The sequence below is a fragment of the Zosterops lateralis genome (assembly GCF_965231275.1).
Source record: "Zosterops lateralis genome assembly, chromosome: 29".
In the NCBI taxonomy this organism is placed as follows: domain Eukaryota; kingdom Metazoa; phylum Chordata; class Aves; order Passeriformes; family Zosteropidae; genus Zosterops; species Zosterops lateralis.
In genome coordinates this window covers 431921-455792 of record NC_139789.1, presented here as the reverse complement: position 1 = coordinate 455792, position 23872 = coordinate 431921, and the positions used below count along the sequence as shown (strand labels likewise).

At 45.8% G+C, this 23872-nt stretch overlaps 1 protein-coding gene and 1 pseudogene across 3 annotated transcripts in view; both read left to right on the top strand.

Moving 5' to 3' along the window:
* Positions 1-469: 469 nt before the first annotated feature.
* On the top strand, positions 470-14285 carry LOC310920300 (E3 ubiquitin-protein ligase TRIM11-like; annotated as a pseudogene). The gene is made up of 4 exons: positions 470-623; positions 5732-5836; positions 10639-11085; positions 14175-14285. The product of its transcript is annotated as an E3 ubiquitin-protein ligase TRIM11-like (transcript).
* A 5689-nt stretch (positions 14286-19974) lies between these two features.
* The window catches only part of LOC310920233 (ceramide synthase 4-like), a 44882-nt gene continuing 40984 nt past the window's right edge, over positions 19975-23872 (top strand). The window contains exon 1 of one of the 2 annotated variants that reach the window (XM_083880076.1): positions 19975-20172. Coding sequence is in view for 1 of the 2 variants with exons in the window: in XM_083880074.1 (XP_083736200.1) it covers positions 23591-23613 (23 nt within the window). In the remaining variant the exon portion in view is untranslated. Of the gene's footprint in view, positions 20173-23520; positions 23614-23872 lie in introns of those variants that run through there. The other variant, XM_083880074.1, reaches the window with a different exon arrangement.

Genomic DNA, 23872 nt, shown 5'->3' with positions numbered 1-23872 from the left:
TCCTACTGCCTTCTCCTACCATGAGTGAAACTCTGCTCATGAGAGTGGCTACTGAACTGGCACCTTATTAACACCCTAGCTCACCAGAAAGGACCCTCACCATGTACTCAGGTGCCTCAGGGATCCCCAAGCCCCCTCCCCCTCTGAGGGAGCCTCTCCCGGCGATGTTCAGGAGCCAGACGGCCACTGCCCAGCCCCGCCGCTTCTCTGCCACTGCTCCAGCTCTTTCACTACACTGTAACCCAGCATCTCTGCCTGCCAGGACACCCCTCGGCTCCTGCCACAGCTGTGGAGTTTCTGACACATCTCATTTACCACTCTGGGACTTCATCCCTGCCTTCCCAGCTTGCTACTCAGAGGTTCCTGCTAGAGCTCCTTTTGCTATCCAGAGAAGGGTACTAGGATCGGCTGCCCACTGAGGGTTTGCAAATGAACCCACTTTGCGCTCTCCCACCATTGCCTCGTGGAGATGCAGCTGAACTTGCGCTACAGCGCCCCCTGCAGCCGCGGTGGAATCATCGCACCCACCCTGCCTGGCTGGGAGCCACCAGAGCCCCTGCCGGCTGTGCCCGGAACTGCACCAAAGGGGAACATGCCTGCGGCCGAGAGACGGCTGGGACTGCGTCTGTGGTTCTGGTGTCACTGGGTTTGTGGTTCTGGCTGGGACTGGGTCTGCAGTTCTGGTGTCACTGGGTCTGTGGTTCTGGCTGGGACTGGGTCTGAGGTTCTGGTGTCACTGGGTCTGTGGTTTTGGCTGGGACAGGGTCTGTGGTTCTGGTGTCACTGGGTCTGTGGTTCTGGCTGGGACTGGGTCTGTGGTTTTGGTATCACTAGGTCTGTGGTTCTGGCTGTCACTGGGTCTGTGGTTCTGGCTTTCATTGGGTTTGTGGTTCTGGCTGTCACTGGTTTTGTGGTTCTGTTTGTTGTTGCTGCTGCTGTGATTGTTTGTTTGCCTTGTTATTCACATATATATACTAGTAAAAAAACCTGTTAATCACTTCTCCATATCTTTGCCTGAAATTCCATTGAGTCCAAGGTTATAACAACTTGGAGGGAAGGGAGTCATATTTTCCCATTCCAAGGGAGGTTCCCACCTTCCTTGGCAGACACCTGTCTTTCACATCGAGACAGTTGTCCAGGTCTGTTTCTCTGTACCCTTTATTTTTTGCTTTGCTCTTTTCCTTGTCACCCCTTTTGGCCAGGTCCCTGATCAGGTCCCTTTGCCCTAGCAGGTGCCCCGTGCCTGGCTAGGCTGAGAGGGTGCTGCACTTGGCTGGGCTGAGCGCCATGGGCGCTGCCTTTGCCTCTCTTAGGGCAGCAGATTTCCCCAAATGAACCATCCTCCATGGCCTCGCCTCTCAGCTGGGAATTTGTTTCAAGCAATTTTTAAACAACTGCTTTAGTTTAACTGCAACTCCGGCACTGCCAGGATTCCGAGTGTGAATCCTAACTCCGTCAGCTCCCTCCTTCTCACTGCCTCCGGGGTCAGGGATGTGCGAACTGCCACCAGTTTGCCACATGCCGCCCTGGAGACTATCTTCAGAAGGGCTGTGTCTGTGCACAGTTCGAGAAGGGCACGTCCAGAGCAAAAGCATTACCAAAATCCCTGAAGTTACTCAGCAACTTTCATTTTGGAGCAGAGGCAGCACAAGGGAAAACAAGTGACATTTTTGTTTCCTTTTTAGGCAAGGAAAGACTTAGCTGGGACCAGGGCATCTCTCTGACGTGCTGGGTGATGGCTGAGCAGCTCCTCCTCCATCTCAGAGTGCAGGAAAGAGCTCAGGGTCTTCAGCTATGCAGCATTGTTTGAGAATCTGTAGATGGAAATCACCCTCTGGCATCTGCCAGAGCTGCCCATGGTTTCCACCTCTTGTTAGCAAAGTGGAACCAAGTCAGTGGGCAAAAAGTGGGGTGGAAGAGCAGAGCAGGGTCAGGTCCTGTCCTGGCTAGGCCTTGGATTAGTGTTTTGGGTATTTTGCTTCCCCTGGTCCAGGACACTTCCTGCTGTCTTTGAGGTGCATGGAATGAGTCCTGGTTTGGTCAGGGCTTCTCCTCCTTCTCCTTCTCCTTCTCCTTCTCCTTCTCCTTCTCCTTCTCCTTCTCCTTCTCCTTCTCCTCATTCTCATTCTCCACCCATATGTCTCTTTTCTAATGCTGAATCAAAAAAGCCAGAGCAGACTGTCTTTAGCTTTCCTCTGGGAAATCCCCACAACCTTTTATACCAGTCTGGTACTTTGTGTATAAAACACTAACCGACGTCAGGCTGAAGATGGAGAATCAATTTCAATCTTTGGCATCTGAGGTACTTCACTAGGCTTTACAAAAAAGGGGCTGGATTCAGCAATGTACCCCTTTAAAAGTGAATTCTCCCTTTTTTTTTTTTTTTTTTTTTTTTTCCCCTTGGTTTTCCTCTCTTTTGCCTTTTCCCTCTCCTTCCTCATCTCCAGATGGTGCTTTGGTGAAGAGGATACTCCCCTGTTCTCAGGTCCTCTACTCTCTGCTGGCTTTCATCATTTGCCGTTTAGTTTTCCAAGTTGATGGTCAGCACTAGGTAAGAACCCGTAGGTCCTGCTGATCTCTGTGGCATAGCTTCCAGCCTGAGCATCTTCCTGGCTGCCAGTGCAGCAGCTCCCTGTGAACAGCAGAGCTTAGAGCAGGGTCAGGCCCTTTCCATAAACCTTCTCCACTTCTGGGAGCACCAGCATCCCTCTGGATCCTGATGCATCCTTCCAGCCATGGCAGCACAGGCATTGAAACAAACTCATTGAACCTGAGTGAGGATTAGATGATGCCAAAAAATTTATTATAATTTGCTGCCATTTTCCTCCTTGCTTTTCTTGTTTCCTTCATGTTCCCATTTATTGCGCTGTGTCCAGGGTGTGTTGGACCCTTTGGAAAATAAAGATCAATAAGGGAATGTTGTGGTTTGAAAGCAAAATGAATGAGAGGCTCCAAGTCAGAGATATAATTTAATAAGAAGAAAGGTAAAAAGGTAAAAGTAAAATAAAATAAATGCAATAACACAAAGGATCACTGACAGAGTCAGAATACAACCTGAGCAGGATGGTGGAAGCAGTCCAGGTGAAGTGCTCTTCCTGAAGCAGTGATCCTGTAGAAAGGTCTGGTAGCCCTGCTCCTCTGGGAATCCAGTGGATAAGTGGTCTTGCACTGTCCCACATACCAGCTTATATCCAGGTGAGAATGCTTGGCTCCTCCCCCTGGGCAGAGCATCTCACAATAGCATGAGAAGTGTGAAGTGGGTCCTTGATGGCCCATTAAACAGAGATAACCCCTGGAAGGAGTTACCTGTGACTCATGGGCCAGGTGTTAATGGGCCATTAGCAGAAGACACCCCAAAGGTCATTAGCAGAAGACAACCCAAAGGCCATTAGCAGAAGAGGCAGGGGGCTTGGGAAAACACTAGCCCACTTGGTTTCAACAGTTCATGAAGATGGTGATAGAATAAATACTTTGTGTACATCCTACACTGCAACCCAGGACATCAACGTATGATAACACAGAGAACTGAGAACTTTCTGGTAACAATTCGCATAGACAACATGTCAATCAGCCTTCTGCTTATGGTGCTAAGAATGAGGTTTCCCAAGGCATTTTCCCAGGGTCCTCTTTTTTCCTGTGGAAACTGCTCTCTACACTGTCAGGCCTTAACAACCAGTAGGGCTATCATTTTATGTTGGGTACTGATGGTTTTGGTCATCATGACCATCCGCAGGCCCTGGGTGAGATATTAACTCTTCCACTGCACAGATGAAACTTGCAAAACATCGATCCTCTCTTGAGTGAGAGAAAAGGACAGAGTAGAGAAAGGACATGTAGAGAAACAACATGAAGACAGCAAGGTCAGTAAAGAAGGGGTCACGTCAAGATGGGAGGAGAATGAGAAGATGCCTTAGTCTTAGGCTGAAATTCTTTTGTAAGGTCATGATGACGGACTGTGATACACTAGAATATCACTTTAATTCATGAAAAAAGCATGGGGGGGGGGGTAAAGTGTTGCTTCGCGTATCTGTCTCTCAGGCCAGCCCAGCATTCGGCTGGGCCACCCTGCTAGCTCTGATACGCCCCAACAGTACCTTTGCGTGGGTCTTGGCTCCGCAGTACCTTTGCCTTGGCTGTCACGGCCGTGGTTCGAAAGAGGGGACACTCTTTAAGGCTCAGGAAGAAGGTTTTATTTGGGGATCACAGGGCAGTTCCTGGTCCCAGGCCTGTGCCTCTGGAGAGTGACCCAGGGCCTGGTTTGCAGGGGGTTTTTGTTTACCAGAAATCTCAGGGGTGGGCACAAGTTACAAGACCAATGAAACAAAGCAAGGTGGCTAATGCCAAATGCAATACACAACATTAACAAATCAGGTTGATTAAGGTGGGGTCCTCGGAGATCCACCAATCACTGTCTGACACCTCTCCGAAGGTTTTGGGCCTGGGGGATGATGGGCATGGGGGGGAGAATATGCATCTGATGGGGGAAAAGACAATGGGATGACCGAAACTCTGGGCAGAGGATTAGGTTGCCTTGGAAACTCTTATCAACTTCTGATAAGAACATTCCAAGCCAAGAACTTTACCTGGCTGGGGTTAAAGTCCAAATCACATCAAACCTACAACTAAAAAACCTATGAAACAATTTCAGCACCCCCACAGTGAAGTGTTCAAATTGTAGACATGAGCAAAAGCATTCATGCTGAAGCAAGTAAATGGTGAAATAGCTGTGATCTCATGAAAAGCTTGAACAGAGAGAGGAATGACAGTGATGAAGACCCTCTGTCCCCAGGGAAAGGAGAAGACCTCTATTCCCACAGATGAAGATGATCTCATAGATGAAGAGAACATTTGCTTTTGAACAGCTCATCCTTAAAATAGTACCCCATAAGTTTGACATGGCCCATGAATGCAGCTGTGGGTAGGCTGCATGAGATGGGAGGGACTTCACGATTGCAGATTTCCACGCATGGAAATTGAAGCCACGAGAGAATTGTTTCTTGTGGAGAAGTCTACATGACATGGCGAGAGAGACTCTTCTCCCTAAGAGAACTGAGGAAAGACTATTTAAGAGGTGATAAACTGACCTAAGTCCCAGATTTTCTCTCTGTTTGTTATCAGTGGGAAAGAAAAAAAGGTTGTGTGGGGAGGAGAAGGTTCTGAAGGTTTATTCTGATTCTCACTATTTAAACAGAACTGAAAAAAAGGAAAAAAACCCAAAGTTTTCTTTATACCCTTTAAAGTTTGAGCTTGCTTTGCTCTCCTGTTAATTCTTATCTCACAACAGAAAATGAGTAATTCTAGTGGGTGCATTGGCACTCAGCCAACATTAAACCCACTACATTATTGGTGCATTGGCTAGGAAATCTCAAACTGGCAAACCAAAACCACTACAACATGTTACCCTACTTCTCATCTCCTGTTGACTAATGAAATATAATATTTGTTATTTTCCAAAGGAGGAGAAATCATGATGGAACTAGAAATAATGTGGTTAGAAATCCATCTTCCCTTTGAAAATTCCCAAAATGCAGACAAAATGTCATCAGCCTCAGACAAGTGCCAAAACATGGGGGTACTCTTTGTCATTTTTTGCCAGTTTTTGGAGTATAGTGAGGAGCTGATTTTCATTCTCAATGGGATTCAGATGGAATGACCATGTATAAAATTTAAATAATCTATTTCCCATTGCTAGTCTCAGAGTAACCTTCTCTTGGGGGATTTCATTCTTCAGATCCCTTTTTCCATGATGCCCATCCTTGGATGGTTGCCACAGGCCTGGTCCTGGTTGCTGTGGCTACTTTCCTTTATATCACTGTATATCTATTTAAAATGAATGGTACCATCCTGGGACAGGGGCTGAGGAAAGAGCTGGGCTGTCCTACTGAGCCACCTCTGGTCCTAACTGATGCAAGGGGTTGAGAAACATCCAGATAGAACCAGGATCTTGTTCCGACACCTGGGGCTTACGTTTGGTGCCAGGGAACTTAAAGACCCAGGGACTTTAACTTCTGTCAGGAAAAGAAAGGTTTCTTCTCTAGCAAGAAGGCAAGGAATAAAGTTGGCATTAAAGCCACATAATTCACTCCTCTGCCCCAGCATGGAAATGCAGCAATAATTCACCTTGCCCTGTAAAGAAACTCTGACACTTCTGGGTAGTTTGGCAGGGCCTCCTTTCCTTCCAACTTTGATGGGAGGTGATACAGAGGATTGAAGGAAACTGAAATCCTCTCTGATGGGCTGGTGGGTCATGTGGGCACTGAGGCACATCCAGACCCTGCAGCCTTTCTGCCATGTGGATGATTGTAACCTGCTGGGGGTTAATCAGTGCTTGTTTGCAGGGGTTCGGAGCTGCTGCTGGTTAGCTCGTTCTCCAAATCCCCATTGAGGGGTACTGCTTAGTACCTTTCCGATCTTGTGGGTCTGGCCTCAAGCAGAAGCGTGGCAAATGGTGTGGAAGAAGAAAAGAGGACTCCCACATGGGCTTCAACTAGGCTTTATTCCACCCAGAGGGCTGCCCACGTATGAAGTGAGGTTTTCGCTTGGGTTTTGGCTTAAGTACAGGGGACGTGTAAAGGGGCAGGGGGTGATCTAGAACCAATCCCCAAAGGGCGGGGGAGTAACCCAGAACAAAAAGGCAATCAGTAGAACAATCTTATACATAAAAGAGGGAGGGGAACTAAGAACTTGCCAAATCACCTCACAGCCCCACCAGAATTTCCAGGCTTCGGGGCAGGGTTGCAGGGTGACAGACAGGACCCACAGCCAGGGAAAAACCAAAGGGGTTTGAACATGAGGATACAGAGACAAACCATTACAAAAACAAGGAACAAAAGCATGCAGAACTTTGGTAAAGCTCAAATGCACCACAACACTTGTTGGAAGGGATGATTTTTTAATTATTTGCATTTTTTTCTTTTTTTTTCATGGGAAAGTATCAGAAAAAAATAGGTTTTACTTTCCATTTTCCAAAAATTGGAGAATTCTTCAAATGGAAGAATTCATGGGTTGCATTTCTAGGGAACATTTGGGATGGAAATGGTTTGGATACATACAATTAGGCAACTAATTTGAATGAATCAATTTTGTAATTTTTAAGGACAATCATTGCAAAACTGCAGAAAGTGTGAACAGATGTACCAACAGTGAGCTTTGCTTTTCAAAGTGCTCTCAAGATTCTTCCTTCCTAAGACCAACAGGGGCCTCAGATTTCTCAGCACTGCAGAGCTCAGGCACAGTGCAGTTATGTACCACTGCAGGTGTCATTTAACCCTGTGCCTCCCTTGTTGAGGCAAACCTGCCCCTTCACAGCTGCCCTGCAACTGGAGCCCAAGCTCAGGTCTCCAGCAGGGTGATGCTGATCTCTGCACACAGTGGGGTTAGGGACAGTGGGCAAGATTCCCAAAGTCTTGAGAAGAAAGGAGTTCCTGAGGCGATCCTTTTCTCTCATGACCAATTTCAGCCTCCTCCCAACCTCCACAAGCCTATCATGGGAAAAATGCATTGGTTTGCTGCTGATGCTCTGGTCTGGTTTTTTTCCCAGCAAAACAAGCAGCAGCACTGCTTAAGTCTCACTCCCTGTCTCTTGGCAAAATCCTCTGTGAAAAATTCCAGGCTTTTTCATTCATACTCGCATTCTGTACAAATGTTCCTTTTGTTATAAATATATTTTATAAAGTTGGCTTTTTGCAAATATTAAGATGAATGCTATATGTATAATAACTTAGCTGTAAGGGTATAGTTTTTATTTCTTCTATTAGCAAAACTTAGACATGGTAGTGGGATAGCTGATATATATTTATATAGTTATGCTTGTAATTGAATGGCCTGTTTGGTTGGGATAACATCCAGTGAATATATGATGAGGACCATGCTGCTGACATGCCAACTATCAACACCAACCATCTGTGGAAAGTATGGACCAAGGCCCAAGCTGGAGGTGATAATGAAGACACAGCCAAGAAACACGCATGCTCTGAAAAGGCGGACCCAGGGAGGGGCCATGCTAAACAGGTACTGGAATATGGAAACTAGTTTGTGGAAAAGTTTGAATATGCATGATGGTTTATGAATATGCAACAGACTGATGCAATAGAAAAGGTATTTAAAGAATGCCTCTGAAATAGCAGGCATGCTCTTGGCTGGCTGAATGCCAAGTCACCTGGACCCCCGGCTGTCAATCCTTTACTTGATTCTCTGTCCTAATTTACTTATTTTTTTTAATTAAATCTTTTTTTTTTTTTTTTTTTTTTTTTTTTAATTTACCAAGAAAGTGAACCTCATTTTTCACACTTCTAGGCAGATATTTTCCTTTGCTGTCCTCTGGCCTTGTAATTATGTGAAAATTCACCTCAAACAGTCATTAGATTTTTTTTCCCCTGGGTGGTTATCAATGCTTTCTGACACTCCTTTAATTTAAGTATTGAAATTCTGAACAGTTATTTTTCTTTAAGGGAAGATTACAGAAACCTGAACTTTTAAGAAATTTCCTATACAAATTCAGATTGTTTGATCAGTAAGAACTTTCAAAAAACCAAACTTGCTTGAAGAGCAAGCAAGTTTGCTTGTTTGTTTACTTGCTCACAGAATTCCCAAGGAATAGCACTTTGGCTATTAAAAATTGACTCTGGGTAATTTGCTGCCAGTAAAGGGGAAAAAGAATGGTTGGGGGAAACTAAATACAGGTCATCTGTTCTTGCAATTGGAGCACAAGCATATTTGCCCCCTCCATTGCAGCCTGTCCTGATCTGTGTGGTCCTTTAGCAGGGTGGGAGTCCTAGGGAAGGGGCTGTGCCACACAGTAACTCGTGTGTGTTTGTGTTCCTTGTTCAGGGGACTACAGTGCAGAAATCAGTGAGTCTCCTCCTCTTCCTTACAAAGAATTATTTACAGAGTCTCTGTACTGTGGTGGGTTTGGTTGAGTTTTCTCACTTTTAAAGTGTAAAGTAACCAGAAAAGTGGTTGGGGTTGAGGCGAAGGAGAATGAATTTGATAATCAAGAATTAGAGATGACCAGAGACGATGTCTGGGGCTGGGAATGGGTGGTGGCAGTGGTGGTGTCAAGCAGGCTGGGAGTGTCCTGGTCCCCTTGGAAGCAAGGGGCCTTTGAAAGAACATTTCTTGCCCCTGATGTGCATAGGACAAACTTCACTATCCCTGGTAGAACAGAGCTTCAGGCTGGGGGTGGGACAGGACTTTGGACAGCTGAGCTGTGGCAGAAACCCACCGTAGGGTACGTACAGGTGGTTACAGGAGAGGGGACACAGGGTAAACCCAAATCAATATCTCACAACCTACCTGTGCTAGTTTACCTTCTTTTGCAGAGATGCAAGCCGAAGAACTCGGTGAGTATCAATCTCTTTCCTATGTGGGAAACTTCTCAGTTGGGCCTTTGTCTCATCTGAATTTTGCATGTGTGCCCTGGTTTTGTTTTTCCTTTTGGGAAAGGAAGTAGCAAATCCAGAACTTGTTTCAGAAACATTATTTTCCATTGGTCTCTATGTGGCTTTATGCTACTCCCTGTAATTATTCTATACTAAGAAGAAAATTCCTTCAGTTTTCAAAGTACAAACTGAGACTAAATGTATGTCCAAATCAGGATCGGCAGTATGGTTGTATTTGTAGAAAATGGATGGAGCTCTTTCATGTAGTCAGACACTGAAGTTTTGAAGCAACACACTGTGAGATGATTTTCACAAAGATAACAACTCAGAAAATGAGCAGCAACGCTGGCATATCATTACCCTGTGCTAATCCAGTACAAGTGTGTTTGTTGGCTGTTTTCTGTTTTGGTGGGGGTTTTGTTTGTATGTTTTTTGTTTGTTTGGGGGGGGGGGGTTGTTTTGTTTAAAGCATGGAGAAGATATGCAGTGCCTATAGAAAAGGTAATTACAGTTTGGTCTTTCAGGGTGCTGAAACATTTTCCCTGCTTTATTCTCCCTTCCTGGCAGTTCCCCTATTGCAGTGTTGCTGGTGGGACCAGGGGTGGTTCAGCCAACCTCCCCTTTAACAGAGGAAGTGTAACATTCAAACTCCTTGTTCATTTGGTGCATGCCCCAGTTTCAAATCTGGAGAGTCTTGGTCCTCAGTTAACTCTGTCCGCACATTTCACACATCTGGGGTCTTCAGCCTGAAGGTCTGCTGACAATTCTCTTCTCTTTCTGCTTGTTTTTCTGTTACTTGCACCAGCATCATGACGTTGTGCCCCTTACCCTGCCACAGTCTGCCAGCTCTCACTCCCACCGTGCTTCTTCCATAGGCAGCCCCAGCCAAGAGCTCCCCTGGGGTGAACTCTGCCCAGATGTGTTGGTTCCATCTCACCTCCATGAACATGGTTCTGTGTGGTGGCTAACAGCTGGCCTGAAGGCCTCACAGTTATAAGTAATCCTAAGTATAATTTTATAACTGAAATGTAACAGATTATATAGCTAATTACAGTATTACCTTGATTAGATATCTAATTCGACCAGTCTGGGTTGTTGGGGAGCAGGCCTAGGCCACTGAGGACGCAGGCTGGTTGGCAACTGGTTCAGCCAATCAGGATTAACCATGCAGACCTTCAAATCTATATAAGGAGAATAGCATTCAATAAAAGTTGGCTGTTGTCACATGATCCTTGGGGTGTTCTGTCTCCAACATCAGCAACTATTCTGGATCCAGACACAGCCCACTGTGACCTTGTCCTGTCTGATGATGGCGAAAGTGTGAAACAAGGTGACACACAACAGGATATCCTTGACATCCCTGAAAGATTTAACCCATGCTGCTGCGTGCAGGGCTATGATGGCTTCACCTTCAGGGAGACATTACTGGGAGGTGAAGGTGATGGATGCAGGAGGATGGGTCATGGGAGTGTCTCTACAGAAGATGTGAAAAAGAAGGATGATATTGAATTTAAGCCAGAGCAAGGCAGCTGAGCAGTCAGTGGTACTGTTGGCAAAGTACTTCCTAGCTCTCACCTCTTCTCATTGCATTCTCCTTCCTGAAATCAGTACCCCCAAATGGATCTGAATCTATCTGGATTATGAAGAGGGATGAGTGGTATTATTCAGTGTTGATGAGGATAGTTCCATCTTCACATTTCCACTTGTATTGTCTGAGGGGAAAAAAATCCATTTTTGGTTCTGTCTGGGTCCTGGGATGACTCAAAATATTACTGTGATGAATGGGAGGGAGTAAAATAAGGCTTTTCTAGGAGAACTTGGTAGTTGATACTCACAGAAGATTGAGATTAGAAGGAACCTGTGCAGGCTTCTGTGGCTGCCAGCTGCTCAGAGCTGGGCTAATGTCTTTGGATCCTGTTCAGCTGAATTGTGTAGGGTTTCCCAGGGCAGAGATCTCGTTATGTCTCTGGACCTCTGTCCAATGATGCATTTCTCTCAAAGGTCTGAACCAACCACTTCTCTTTGGTCCGAATTTCTCCAGTTGCAACTCATGTTATCAACTCTCCTCTTTGTTCTGTTGAACACAACTTCTACTGAAAAGATGTTCCAGGAACATGGATTTCTTTTGAAATGTATGCAATAAAATTATTTTGATGTAATTTGTCTGTATGTGTATCAGCATCAAGTCTCTGAGCATGTCTCCTGCTCCTTTCAGCCTGTGTGATCTGCAGGCACTTAGAAGAAAATTGCTCCTGCTCGAGCAGGATGAAATTATGTCAGTGGGGCAGGTCTGTTGGGGTAAGGAAAGGTTACAGAAAGAATAGTGGCAGCAACATCATGTGTTTGAACAAACTACACCAGCTGAACAAGAAACTGCTTCAACCAGAACATGAAGAAATCTGAAACAAAATGTTTTTTCTGCTCTACTGACTCGGGACTCCAGATACAATAATAGAAGATGTCAAGAAGACAGATCTATTGTAGAACTGTGATGAGTTTAAGCTTGCAGCTAAAAATAGCTCTTGGGCTAAGGATATAAAATTGGTGAGCTTCAGAATTTAACTAAATTCATTTGCACCTAGCTTGTGTCCCTCACATTCATATGTCACATAGGTTCATGGCTGTGTTTGTCCCCACACCTGCCAGCAGCACAAATCCTGGGGACGAGTTCACCTGTGACCTGGTGATATCCCACACACTGAGATGGACAACTCTGGATTATTTTGCTATAAGGGAAGCTGCCACCAGCAAGGGGAGGAGAGCAGTGCATTCTTTCTCGTCATACTTTCAAACCAGATCCTCCAGTCAACTGGTGTCCAGCAGCCATGGACCTTCCCAAGGGAAGGCTTCACCCAGATACAACTAGTAAGGAAGGAGACTTCAATACAGGTGGTGAGTCGCAGCAAGCGCCCAGGCCTTTCCCCTGGAGAAAAGGTAAATAACTTCATAAGTTGTGCACAGGTTTGATGATCTGTTGTCAGAAACAGGAAACAGTTAAAAGGCTGTGCAGTGTTATAGAAGCTGAGATGGATGTGGACAGGTGGTTTCAGAACCATGTTCCTCCGGCAGGCACTGAGGATGAGGCACCTCAGAGCTGGTGACCCACAAAAGCAGGGATGTGCTTCAGTCTCCAGTGTCACACCAGACCCAGAACTGGCACTTTAACAGCTCTAGACACCCACGAGCAAGGTCTGCAAGGAGAAACTGTACCAGAAGCACACATGGGACACTGTAAAAGAAATGATGTGTGCTCACAGTGGGTGACTCATGTTAAGGGACCATGAGGCCTTCAGCAGAGAACCATGTGAGGTAGCCCACCTTCTAGCAGCTGAGGTATGAGATATTGTTGAGAGGGTGCCACAACCTCTCGAGGACACAGACCGCTCTCTACTGCTGCTCTTTCATGTGGCACAAACAACACACAAGCCAGGACTTGGGCAAAATCAAGAAAGATTATAAAGTCCTGGGAGTCCGAGCAAAAAATGCCCAAGTAATCTTTTCCTTCATTTTACCCATAAGTGGAAAGGGGATAGCCAGGAATAGATATAGATTTTATATATATATATATATATATATATATACACACACACAAAATGCAAATCAATTTCTGGCTTTATGGCTAGTGCCATCATGGGGGTTTGTCTTTTCTGATAACAAGATATTCTTTGATGACTACAACTGGTTAAGGAGGGATGGAGTCCACACATCTAGAAGAGGTCAGGGAACCTGACAGCAGGCTAGACACCTTGGACAGCTGGGCTTTAAACTGATGGATTTGAGGGCATTTCCACCATCACATCCAGGAATAAGCCAGGACCCCCAGAGCAGTTGCAAATGTTCCTTTGTGGCCTCCCAAGATGAGAGCAGAAGGCCAGCCACCTCAGGGGTGTGTATGGCTGTGGTATATCCTCTTGGCCTCTGCCTGGGAAGGTTGCCTGCTCCATTACCTCTGAATGCAAACAGCATGAAGAACAAACAGGAACGATTAGAGAGCTGCGTGTGGTCATAAGGCCATGGTCCCACTGCAGTTACAGATGGTGTGGATGGCTACGTACTAAAAAAGACAGGTTAGCAAGGCGAGGTGCTGGAGCTGCTCTTTACATGAGAGAGCAACTAGAATGGATCAAGCCATGCCCAGGGATGGATGAAGACCAAGACAAGAGTTTATGGGTAAGCATTTAGGGACTGGCTATCTTGGCCAACAGGACTCAGGCAGTGACTGTCCCCCTATTGATATGATTCAGGACAGCCGAGTAATGATATGTGGAACTCCGATTTCTTCGGAGGGTATTATAGCAAAGTTTATTGAAAGACAGATTCTTTTTATCCAGTGTTTCGGTACAATCAATATGATTGGTCATTTAGAGCAACATCTTTCGACAGTCTTCTTACAAGTAAACAACAAGTTAGAAAAACACCAGGTGTCAGGAGGATGGTATCTACAAGGATTGTTTTGGGTTCCTCCTTATGATTTCCCAGGCCAGACTGAAAGAGTTCTGTACTTGGCTTTCCCACAGGCTTCAAGCCACTGCCTGGAGCCTAAGAATCCCTGTTCTGGCCACTGTCAGTTCCCACATCCCCCTGTGCTGGGCGTTGCTAAGGCTTCACCTCAAATCCTGGGGTCAATTTTGGGGCCCTCATGACAAGATGGACATTCAGGGGCTGGAGTATTCCAGAGCTGGGGAAGGGTCTTAGAACACAAGTCTGATGAGAAGCAGCTTAGGAATCTCAAGGGGCTCAAGTCTTAACAGAGGACCTTCTGGATTCTATGAAGTGTGGTTTACCTCATTGCAGCACCAGGAGACCCCAGATGAGATGGTGGCAAAGAGGGGAAACACGGAGAAATGCCTCGCTGCTCCTGTCAATGGAGGCAAGTCAGGGAAGAAATCAGATCCAAGTGCATGAAAGCATCAAATTCACAACAAAATTGTGCGAACTCAGCTCGTGAGTTTTGAGTTCATACCATTAAGAGGGTAGGAAATAACTTCATCTGTGCTATCTTTGATACAGCCCACATGCCACTGGCCTTCTTAGCCACCTGGGCAGACATCAATTCATATTCAGTTGCTGTTAACCAGCACCCTCAGCTCCAGAGAAAGCATTAAGTACTTCAGCCCCTTCCTCATCCTTCATGGCAATTTTTTCTCACCACATCCAATAGGGGATAGAGATTCTCCTTAGCCCTCCTGTTGCTGTTTGTTGAAGCAGCCTTCTTGTTAGAGGGCAGAAATGAGCCAAGACACGGATTTCTTGTTTATCACAGCATGAAAAGGGTCCTGGTTTACTCCTCTTGACAGCTTAGCCATCCTCACTCCAACTATTCACTAGTCCTGGCTGCAGCAAGCTCCTACTGTAGGTTTTCTTTGCAGCCACTGACTGCACATATTAGTTTGCAGAGTGTAAATGCAGGCTTTTACCTAGCTAGACTCTGACTGCAGGTTCCAACAACAGGCTCTAACTGCAGACCCAGACAGACCTCACAGCAGTGATTCTCTCTCCTCAGGGTCCTTCTTCTTCATGATCCTCTCATGCTCAACATTCATCCTCTTTCATTATCCTAACCCACTCCCTCTTATCACACTTATCTTTATTGGATGTAGCTGTGACTCATCAGGGGCAAGGCTGAATTGGGTAATTAACAGAGCTGTTACTTATCAGGGACAAGGTCACTTGTATTCCTTTCTCCTACAGCTGATGTATCTATAGATATACAGAAAACTGTCCATTTATGTCTTACAGCAGTGAACAGATTAATTTCTAGCTGGGCTTTGGCCCTTCTAACTTTCTTCCTGCACAACCTCCCAACATCCTCATAGTCTTCCTGAGTTCTCTGCCCCTTTTTCCAGAGGTGATAAATGCTCTCTTCCTCTCTTGAGTTCCAGCCAAATTTTTCTGTTCAGGCAGCCCAGTCTCTTCCCCATCGGCTCATCTTTCAGCACATGGGGACAGCCTATTCTTGTGCCTTGAAGATTTCCTTTTTGAAGAATGTCCAGCCTTCCTGGACCCCTTTGCCCCTCAGGGATGCTTCCCAAGGGTCTCTCAATCAGTCTCCTAAACAGACCAAAGTATGCTCTCTTGAAGTCCAAAGTGGCAGTTCTGCTGTCCCTGTTCCTTATTTCTCCAGTATCAAAAACTCTGTCACTTCATCATCATGGTGTCCAGATGGCCTCAGCTGTCACATCTCCCACCAGTCTGCCTCTGCTCACAAACAGCAAGTCCAGCAGGGCAGCTTCCCTGGTTGTCTCACTTTCCAGCTGCGTCAGGCAGTTCTCTTCCATGCACTCCAGGAACCTCATAGACTGTTTTCTCTCTGCTGTGTGGTATTTCCAGCAGACATGTGGGAAGTTGAAGTCCCGAACAAGGACCAGTGACTGTGGGGATTTTTCCAGCTGCTTTATAGGATGTTTTGTCTGCCTCTTCTTCCTGGTTGGTCAGTCGGTGATGGCCAATGATCTTCTCCCAATCCTTAACCATAAGCATATAACCTTATCATTGCCATCATTAAGCTTGAGGTAGTCAAAACGCTCACTCATACATAGGGTTACCCCAGCTTGGTTATTTCTTTGCCTGTCCCTTCTGAGTCTATAGCCACTCATTGCAGCACTCCAGTCATACAAGTTATCCCACCACATCTATGTGATAGCAACTATGTCATAGTTTTCCAGCTGCACAATGGCTCCCAGAATTTATTTTCTTCCCAGTGGCTGGTGCATTGTTGTGGTTTTTTGATTCATGAAGAGAATAATGTTGATCATACACTGATTTTGTTGTTTCTCAGTCCAAGACAAGGACTTTTCAGTGTCTCATGCTCTGCCAGTGAGGAGCTGCACAAGAAGCTAGGGAAGAGCATGGGTGGGACAGCTGAACCAAACTGGCCAGAGGGATATTCCCCACCATAGAACATCCTGTCCAGTGTGTAAACTGGGGGAGCTGCCTGAGAGGGGTTGATTGCTGCTCAAGAATGGGCTGGGCATTGGTCAGTGGGTGGTGAGTAACTGTATTTGGCTTCACTTGTTCCTCTTGCATTTTATCCCTCTGTCTCCTTTTCACAAAAATTATTAATATTGGGTTTATTATTATTGGTGGGGTTCTTCTGTGGGTTTTTTCAATTGTTAAGCTGTTCTTCTCTCAGCCCATGAGCTTTAACTTCTCTTTCTGATTCTTTCCACCAGGGGCAGGATGGAAGTGGGTGAGGAGCAGCTGTGTGGTATTTGGTTGCGCAGCTGGGATTTAGCCATGACACAGACTCAGTATCACAGCACAGATCTTTCCATATTTCCAAACATGGGTCTTATAGATCAGCAGGCACCAGCAGGCAGAGTGAGGCTAGAGACTGTGCTGATTTTGCACAGCCTAGTTTTTAGCACCAGAGAAGGGCCACTAAAGTAGCTTCTGTGAGCAGCTCTTAGAAGCTTCACCATGGCTCTGAAGATGGACATGCTGCTGGCACAACTCAAGAGGTTGGTAACACCTCTGTGATGACATATTTTAAAAAGAAATCAAAATGGCCTGTGGGCAGTTTTTCCCAAGGGGTGGTGAGGTGCTATTATGTTATGGTTATAGGTTGGAGACATACATACAACAAGTCTCACTGAGGATCATGCAACAAACAGTCTAGATTTATTATGGATGCCCCTTTATATAGGGGGTTCAAAATTCCTCTGCCTGAACAACTTATTGGCTGGGGTCTCAGCACTACCCAACTCTCTCACCAGTGATGTGTCTGCATTCAGGATTAAATGGGATTACCTGGGGTCCCCTGTTTGAGTTCAAATCCTTCCTATCATTGTTCACCTAGGGACTTGTTTACTTCTTTTCTATATTAAACTAGCCTAGCCAAATGGGTTTCCTTATTTATGGCCAAATTTATCTGTACAGCCTCCGTCCAGCTGTGCTGTGACAATGCACCACCGCCAGGGGTGATCCCGGGGCCAGGCATGGCCATACAGCCATCACGGCCATCACCATTTTGACACAGACCACAGCAAATCTTGACTGCCTGGCCACCCCTAGCCAGCCGTGCCACAGGCAGAAGGGCAGGGATGGCAGTGGCAGCCTCCCCTTCTCAGTGCCCTGCATGAAGAGAGGCATTGAATGGTGCCGGTGCCACGGCAGCCGCCACTGCCTTTGTGATGGCAGTGGGGCCACCTGGCTGGCAGCAGAAACTTGGCGAGTGGTTCCTCAATGCACAGTGAGATGAAATCAGCCCCTCAGCTCTGCAGAAATCTTTGAATTGATGGGATTTGTTTGCAATGGCACTTACAAACAACAGGTTTTTTCCTCCTAGTCAGAGAAAGAGGAAGAAGTAGACATGTGGAAAAAAACAACATGGTGACACCAAGGTCAATGGAAAGAAAGAAGAGAATGAAGTGCTCCAAGTATCAGAATTGAGATTTCTCTGCAAACAGTAGTGAGGACTATGGTGAAACAAACTGTCCCCTTGTAATGCATGAACTTCACGGGGAATGAAGAGATCCACTTGCAATCCATGAGAAAAGGTGCTCATGCTGGAGCTAGTGGTCTAGTGAGAGACTGGAACAGTGAGAGAGGGCCGTTGATTCCAAACTAGAGCAGCCTAGCCTTAAAAGACTACACCCCCATGGGCTAGTGACCCATGACACAGCTGTTTTGGGAAGACTCTTTTTGCCCATGGGAGGGACTCACGTTACAGCAAGTTGGGCAGGACTGCTACTTGTGAAATTAGAACCACGCTGAACCATGTTCACAGAGAACTGTCTCCCACAGGAAAGACCCCATGGCATAGCAGAAGAAAGACTCCTCTCCCTAAGCAAACTGAAGAAAGATCTCAAGTGACAAACTGAAAGGCTTCTTTTACTCCTCATTATTCTCCTCTGACTCTGTTAATATTAAGTTTACTTTATACCTCTATGTTTGAGCCTGTTTTCCCCTTAGAGTGTTTTCTCCCAGTTCTTATCTCAACTCATGAGCCCTTCATTATGATTTTCATGGGTGCCTGGTCTCTTAACCAGTGTCAAACCACAACAGAGACAAATTCCCTTTTCTTGAGTCCCCCCAGTCTATAACAGAAAGAATTGCAAATGACACAGGATTTATGAGCTAAAACCTATGCTTTGAATTACATTTGAAAACCAGTTGGTAACCAGTATATTTTAAGACCATCATTTCCCCTCTGCAAAGGACCACACACTGCAAATTATTATTGGCATAGCACATCTTGAAACAATTGACTATAGCTGTAATAACTGCATTCCTGTTCTGTGTCCCCCCGTACAACGGTAATGCAATCCCATAAATTGTGTTCCACAATTTAAAAAGGATGTGAAGGTCATCAAAGGAGTCCAGAGGAGGGGAACCAAGCTGGTTGAGTTGGAAGGCATGCCCTTGAGGAGCAGTTGAGGGTTCTGGTCTTGTCTCCTTTGGAGGCTGAGGGATGACACTTGTTCTCTGCAGCATCCTGAGGGGGGATATGGAGAGGGAGGTGCTGAGCTCTTCTCCCTGGGATCCAGGGACAGCACTCCTGGAAACGTTTCAAAGCTACTACAGGGAAGGTTCAGATTGGACATGAGGAAGCATTTCCTTATGAAGAGGGTGGTCAAACCCTGGAATGGGCTTCCTTGAGAAGCCGTCAATGCCCCCAGCTTGTCAGTGTTAAAGAGGCATTCGGACAATGGCCTTAGGAACAAGCTTTAACTTATGGTCAGCCCTGAAGGGCTCAGGCAGTTGGATGAGATGGTTGTTTTAGGTCCCCTCCAACTGAAATATTCTAGTCTGTTCAGTTTCTAGGGCTGGCTTCAGGGTCCCACCTGTGCTGTGGCAAGTCTTGGTGAAGCCCTGGCACTCTCTGGAGCAAAAGCCTTGGCATGGGTATGAAAGGTGTATGCAAAATATAGCACATGGCCACCAACTTATGAAGAGCTAAGAGATGTGATGAGGACTTAGCAGCCAGTGTTGTCTGTTCTTGGTGTTACTTCAAGTAATACCAGTTGTACACATTCATCTCAGTACTTCTCTATGAGTGTCAGAGAACCTGTGAATGAAATTCAAAAGTAAATGAATGGAAATGAAGTCAATTTTGGTTCTCATAAAATCAGCTATTCAGTATATCATCCTGAGTTTTGCTGCGCTTGCTGTGCAAGGGAAGGGGAGGATGTTCTAACACTTCAGCAGGCTTGCTGGGGACATTTCACCCTCTTCAACAAGAATATCAACAAGGGACCCTTAAATGTCCAGTGATGTGAATCCTGAGGTCCTGACGTTCACCCTTCTGGGATGAAATCACAGAAGGAATCGGCAGAGCCAAGCAGTACAGAAAGGGCACCGGATTGCTTGCTGAAGTTGCAATGTCTAATATTAGCCACAGGTCAGATACTTTAGAAATCCTTTCAAGAAGGACAGAGATCCTGGGACAGCCTTCCTGCCTGTAATCCCCTGGAGCAGCACTCTCAATAGCAGGTCTTTGAGGCTTGTAACCCAAAGCCTCCAGGTTGCACAGAGAGGACAAACGGCTCTTAGATACTTCGGTCTGTACTTAAAATAGGAACAAAGCTGTTCCCTTGTGCCTCCCCACAGAGCTGGAGGAGGGGCTTAGATGGTATCTGAGAGTGTCCATGGTGTCTGCATCTTTCTTCTTTCTACTACACACATGAAGTTGTTCCTTTCACTCAAGATAGCAAACTTTGGCACCAGGCAATAAGCCACCTTCTCTATATACCGAAGGTTGAAGGATATCCGAGGACAACCAAATCAGGCTTATATACAGCAGGAAAATGTGCAAGTAAGACAGGGCAGCAGATTCCATCAGCAGGAGCAGGTAAGTGAACTGCAATAAGCAGCGATGGGTACAGGATGTGGGATATGCTGTCTCTGCACACAGAATCTGAGATCCCTCTGTGATCCTAAACCTGATCCTAGGGTTCAGAAAACAGATGATGCAGTACGGGCAGACACTAGTGTCAGAATGTTGGGGTGGGGTGTCAGCGGGAAAGGGAGGAAGTGGAGCTGTGTCAATGGGCATCACCTGTCAGTCCAGGATTTAGGTCAGAGTCCAGGTAACAAACAGCAGCTGAGAGACAGATAAGAGGGACCTGATGACCCTAAATAAAAAATTGTGCATCAGACTTGAACAAAACAGCACAGAGTTCAAGATTATCTAAGTGGGAAAAAGGAAAATACATAAACCAAAATATCCATACAATGGTGTTAACAGGAAGCTGCACATTATGTTCCTAGGGAATAGTGTGAACAGCAGTAAAGGAATGTCTTGAGATGGTGTTGACCCTCAAAGAGGAGCTGTTATTCCAGAAAATTCGTACAAGTCATTGTTTTCACAGGAATAGCCATTGGTAGACCTAGAAGATTTTCAAATTTTCCTAATCAAGAACATTCTTTAAATCCCACCAGCGACTCTGTTTTCAGGGTAACTAAGATGGCAGAGACCTGTTCAAAGCACTCCAAGCACACTTCCTAGGAGAGTGGGTAATTTATAAAGGTCCTTTGAGTAAAATGAAGGTCTTGCTGCTGTAATGTGCAGGCTTTGATGGCAAGCTTTTCACAGACCCAGAGTCTGCACCACTAGCTCATACATTCCATTACATTACTGCAGTACAGTTCTTTGAACTGCTGGACTCCTTCTGCCTTAGCCATGTAAAATCCAATACCCCATTGGCCACAGCCAGTGCCAAAATGCTGCCACATCTGGTGCTGTGAGCAAGCAGATGTGGAGGCAGCCAGGTTGAGCTGGAATTCATAGCCTCTACAGAAGGAATTGACAGCAGACTTCAACGACCTGGCTTAGTTGATGACATGAAGACTTTAAGACTCTTTAGACTATTAGGGTTAGGAGTGTTGGCATGAGTAATGTTCTGATTCAGAACACGAGCATTACTAGAGAGGAGGTTTGGTGCAGTTAATCACAGTTGGGCTCCTCTTGAGAAGCATCAATGATGTGTCAGCCATAGTATCTACCCCCTGACACCCTCATTGCCTGACCATAAACATATGCCTCACCATGATCTGCGAGAATGTCAATTTCTGAGTTTGTCTGCTATTGATGATTCCTTCAAAACTCCCAACTTACTCTGGTCTGACAAAAAGCCATAAAGTTATAGTCAGAAAGGCATGTTCAAAAGGATAGTCCTGTTAGCAACAGCATCTTGTCAAATTTCAGGTGTAAATAATTGCATGTTCTTCCATGAACTACCAGTGCAGTTCCAGTTAGACATTGTCTCACAGCATCCTCTCTCAAGACCTGCGGAACTGCAGTATCTCCTGAAGACAAGCCTCCCCCTTTCTTCATAGACAGGATCTATTTCCAAGAGTAGATTAACAAATCCAATGAAAATGTTGTGTCCTGGTCTTGAGTTATAATGGCTTGAGATCTTCATTAGGATTGAGAGGCACATGAATAAGACAGTAGGAAGAAGTATCATGAGAGTCACAACTCAAGAGTGGCTAAAATGCAAGAATGCACACAAGGTAAGATTTGTTGATGGGCAGGTGGACCAGTAAGGCTGCAATGCCCAGCAGCTCTGCCCAGATCATGTGCCACAGCAGGCACAAGCATTCACCCATCATTGCCAGACCTGGGCACATCCAGCTCTGGGGGTACAGTGCTCAGTTGAATCTGGAGTTTCATAGAATTACAGAATGGTTTGGGTTGGAAAGAACCTTAAAGTCCATCTCATTCCAACCACTGCCATGGGCTGGGACACCTACCAGTATCCCAGGTTGCTCCATCCAGGCTGGCCTTGAACACTCCCAGGGATGGGGCAGCCACAGCTTTCCTGGGCAAAGTGTGCTAGGCCTCACCACCCTCATAGGGAAGAATTTTTTCCCCTAGCCTTGCCCTCTGGCAGTGGGAAGCCATTCTCTTCCTGTCCCTCCAGGGCCTTGCCCAAAGTCCCTCCCAAGCTCCCTTGGAGCCCCTTAATGGACTAAAAGGGGTTCTGAGGTCTCACTAGAGCCTACTTTTCTCCAGCCTGACTAATTTTGCTTACCTCAGGTCCTGCTGACTGGGAGGAACTTCATTTTCCCACTCAAGGGTGCTGTTCCCATTGGCAAAGGCCACCCTTCCACTTTTCCACTACCCATCATCCGAGAGCTCACAGAACAAAATTGGGCTTGATCAAAGTTTCATTTGGACTCACTGAACAGGGTTTCAGAGGGTAACATTCTCATGGACTCTAATTAGAGGACTTGTTTGACCTCCCAATACAATATCATCCTGTTCACAGTAAGCATCTGCTGGACAAATGATTACATTTTTATAAACTTGTGTATACTCATAAATATATTGTCACATAGATACTAATCCAACAGGGGTTTAGCAGTCCATATTCTAAAATGATAAGTGATTTTAAAATACCTCATATCCTAATTGTTTCATGAAGTATTGAACAAACCTGATAGGTAAGAGACTGTGCCCATCTTTGTCCTTCAGACTCATTTGGATGTCTCAAGGTACAGATCCCAAAAAGACATCTTTCATGGCTTGAAGGTAGCATTCTGCAGAGGGATTGAGTAGCAGTATTCAGCACTTGTAATTCTAAACTTACCATGATTTATCATTATGGACTGCTGAGGCATGCAGGGTTAAGACTTCTCACCAAGGCTCTGTGTTCTGAGTCGCTTTGCTGTGAGGAGCCTGGCAGGTTTGTGCTGGGTTGTAGTGCTGCCGCAGGTCTGTGTGCTGGGGACCCTCTGATGAGGATGCAGAGATGGTCCTCCTGAGTGGGAAGACTTGGGTAACGCCTCTGTAACTAAAAGAGTGACAGAGAATCCTACAGAAATAAAAGGTAAACAACACCTGAGCACCTTCCTTTGCTCCAGGGGTCTTAGATGTTTTTGTTCCATCTATTGCACACACTGAAACAAGCAGACTTTTGCTCATGGAAAGCCCAATCCATTGGACGTCAGTGGGAGTTTTTGTTCACATCAGTGGGCTTTGGATCAGCCCCAGAAAAACTGGCTTTATAAATACAGGCATTGCAGATCAAGCACTGTTTTAAGTTGGTTTCAGTGATGCCACACAAGGAGATACTGGACAACCACCTGCTTGTAGGAGCACCGGGGTCCCCTGAGGCCAGAGTTTCCTGGCAGGATTGTAACTCCAGGGCCCCAGTACTCCGCAGCTATATTCTCTGATACACTGTGGCAACCTGGCTACTGTAACAGAGACTGTCACAAGCCACCCCTTTACCAGCAGCTAGATTGTGCACTGCCTACTGGGAATGGAGCAGATGGACCCAAATGGGTAAGCGAGAAAACTATTTGCAAGTCACCGTGTTTGTTTAAAATTGTTCACATTTCTGTCTGCAAAGGTATTTATAACTATGCTCATCATAACTGTGCTGACTACAGCTTTAGAAAAATCTGGCAAGAAAGAGCTGAAGGGCAGCATTTCAGTGAGACAAAGGAACAGCCTTAAGTGCTCCAAGAATGCATTATAGCACAGGAACAGCAAACAGGATCTGCTCTCCCAAGGCTTGAGAGCAAGAATGACGGAGTGGAAA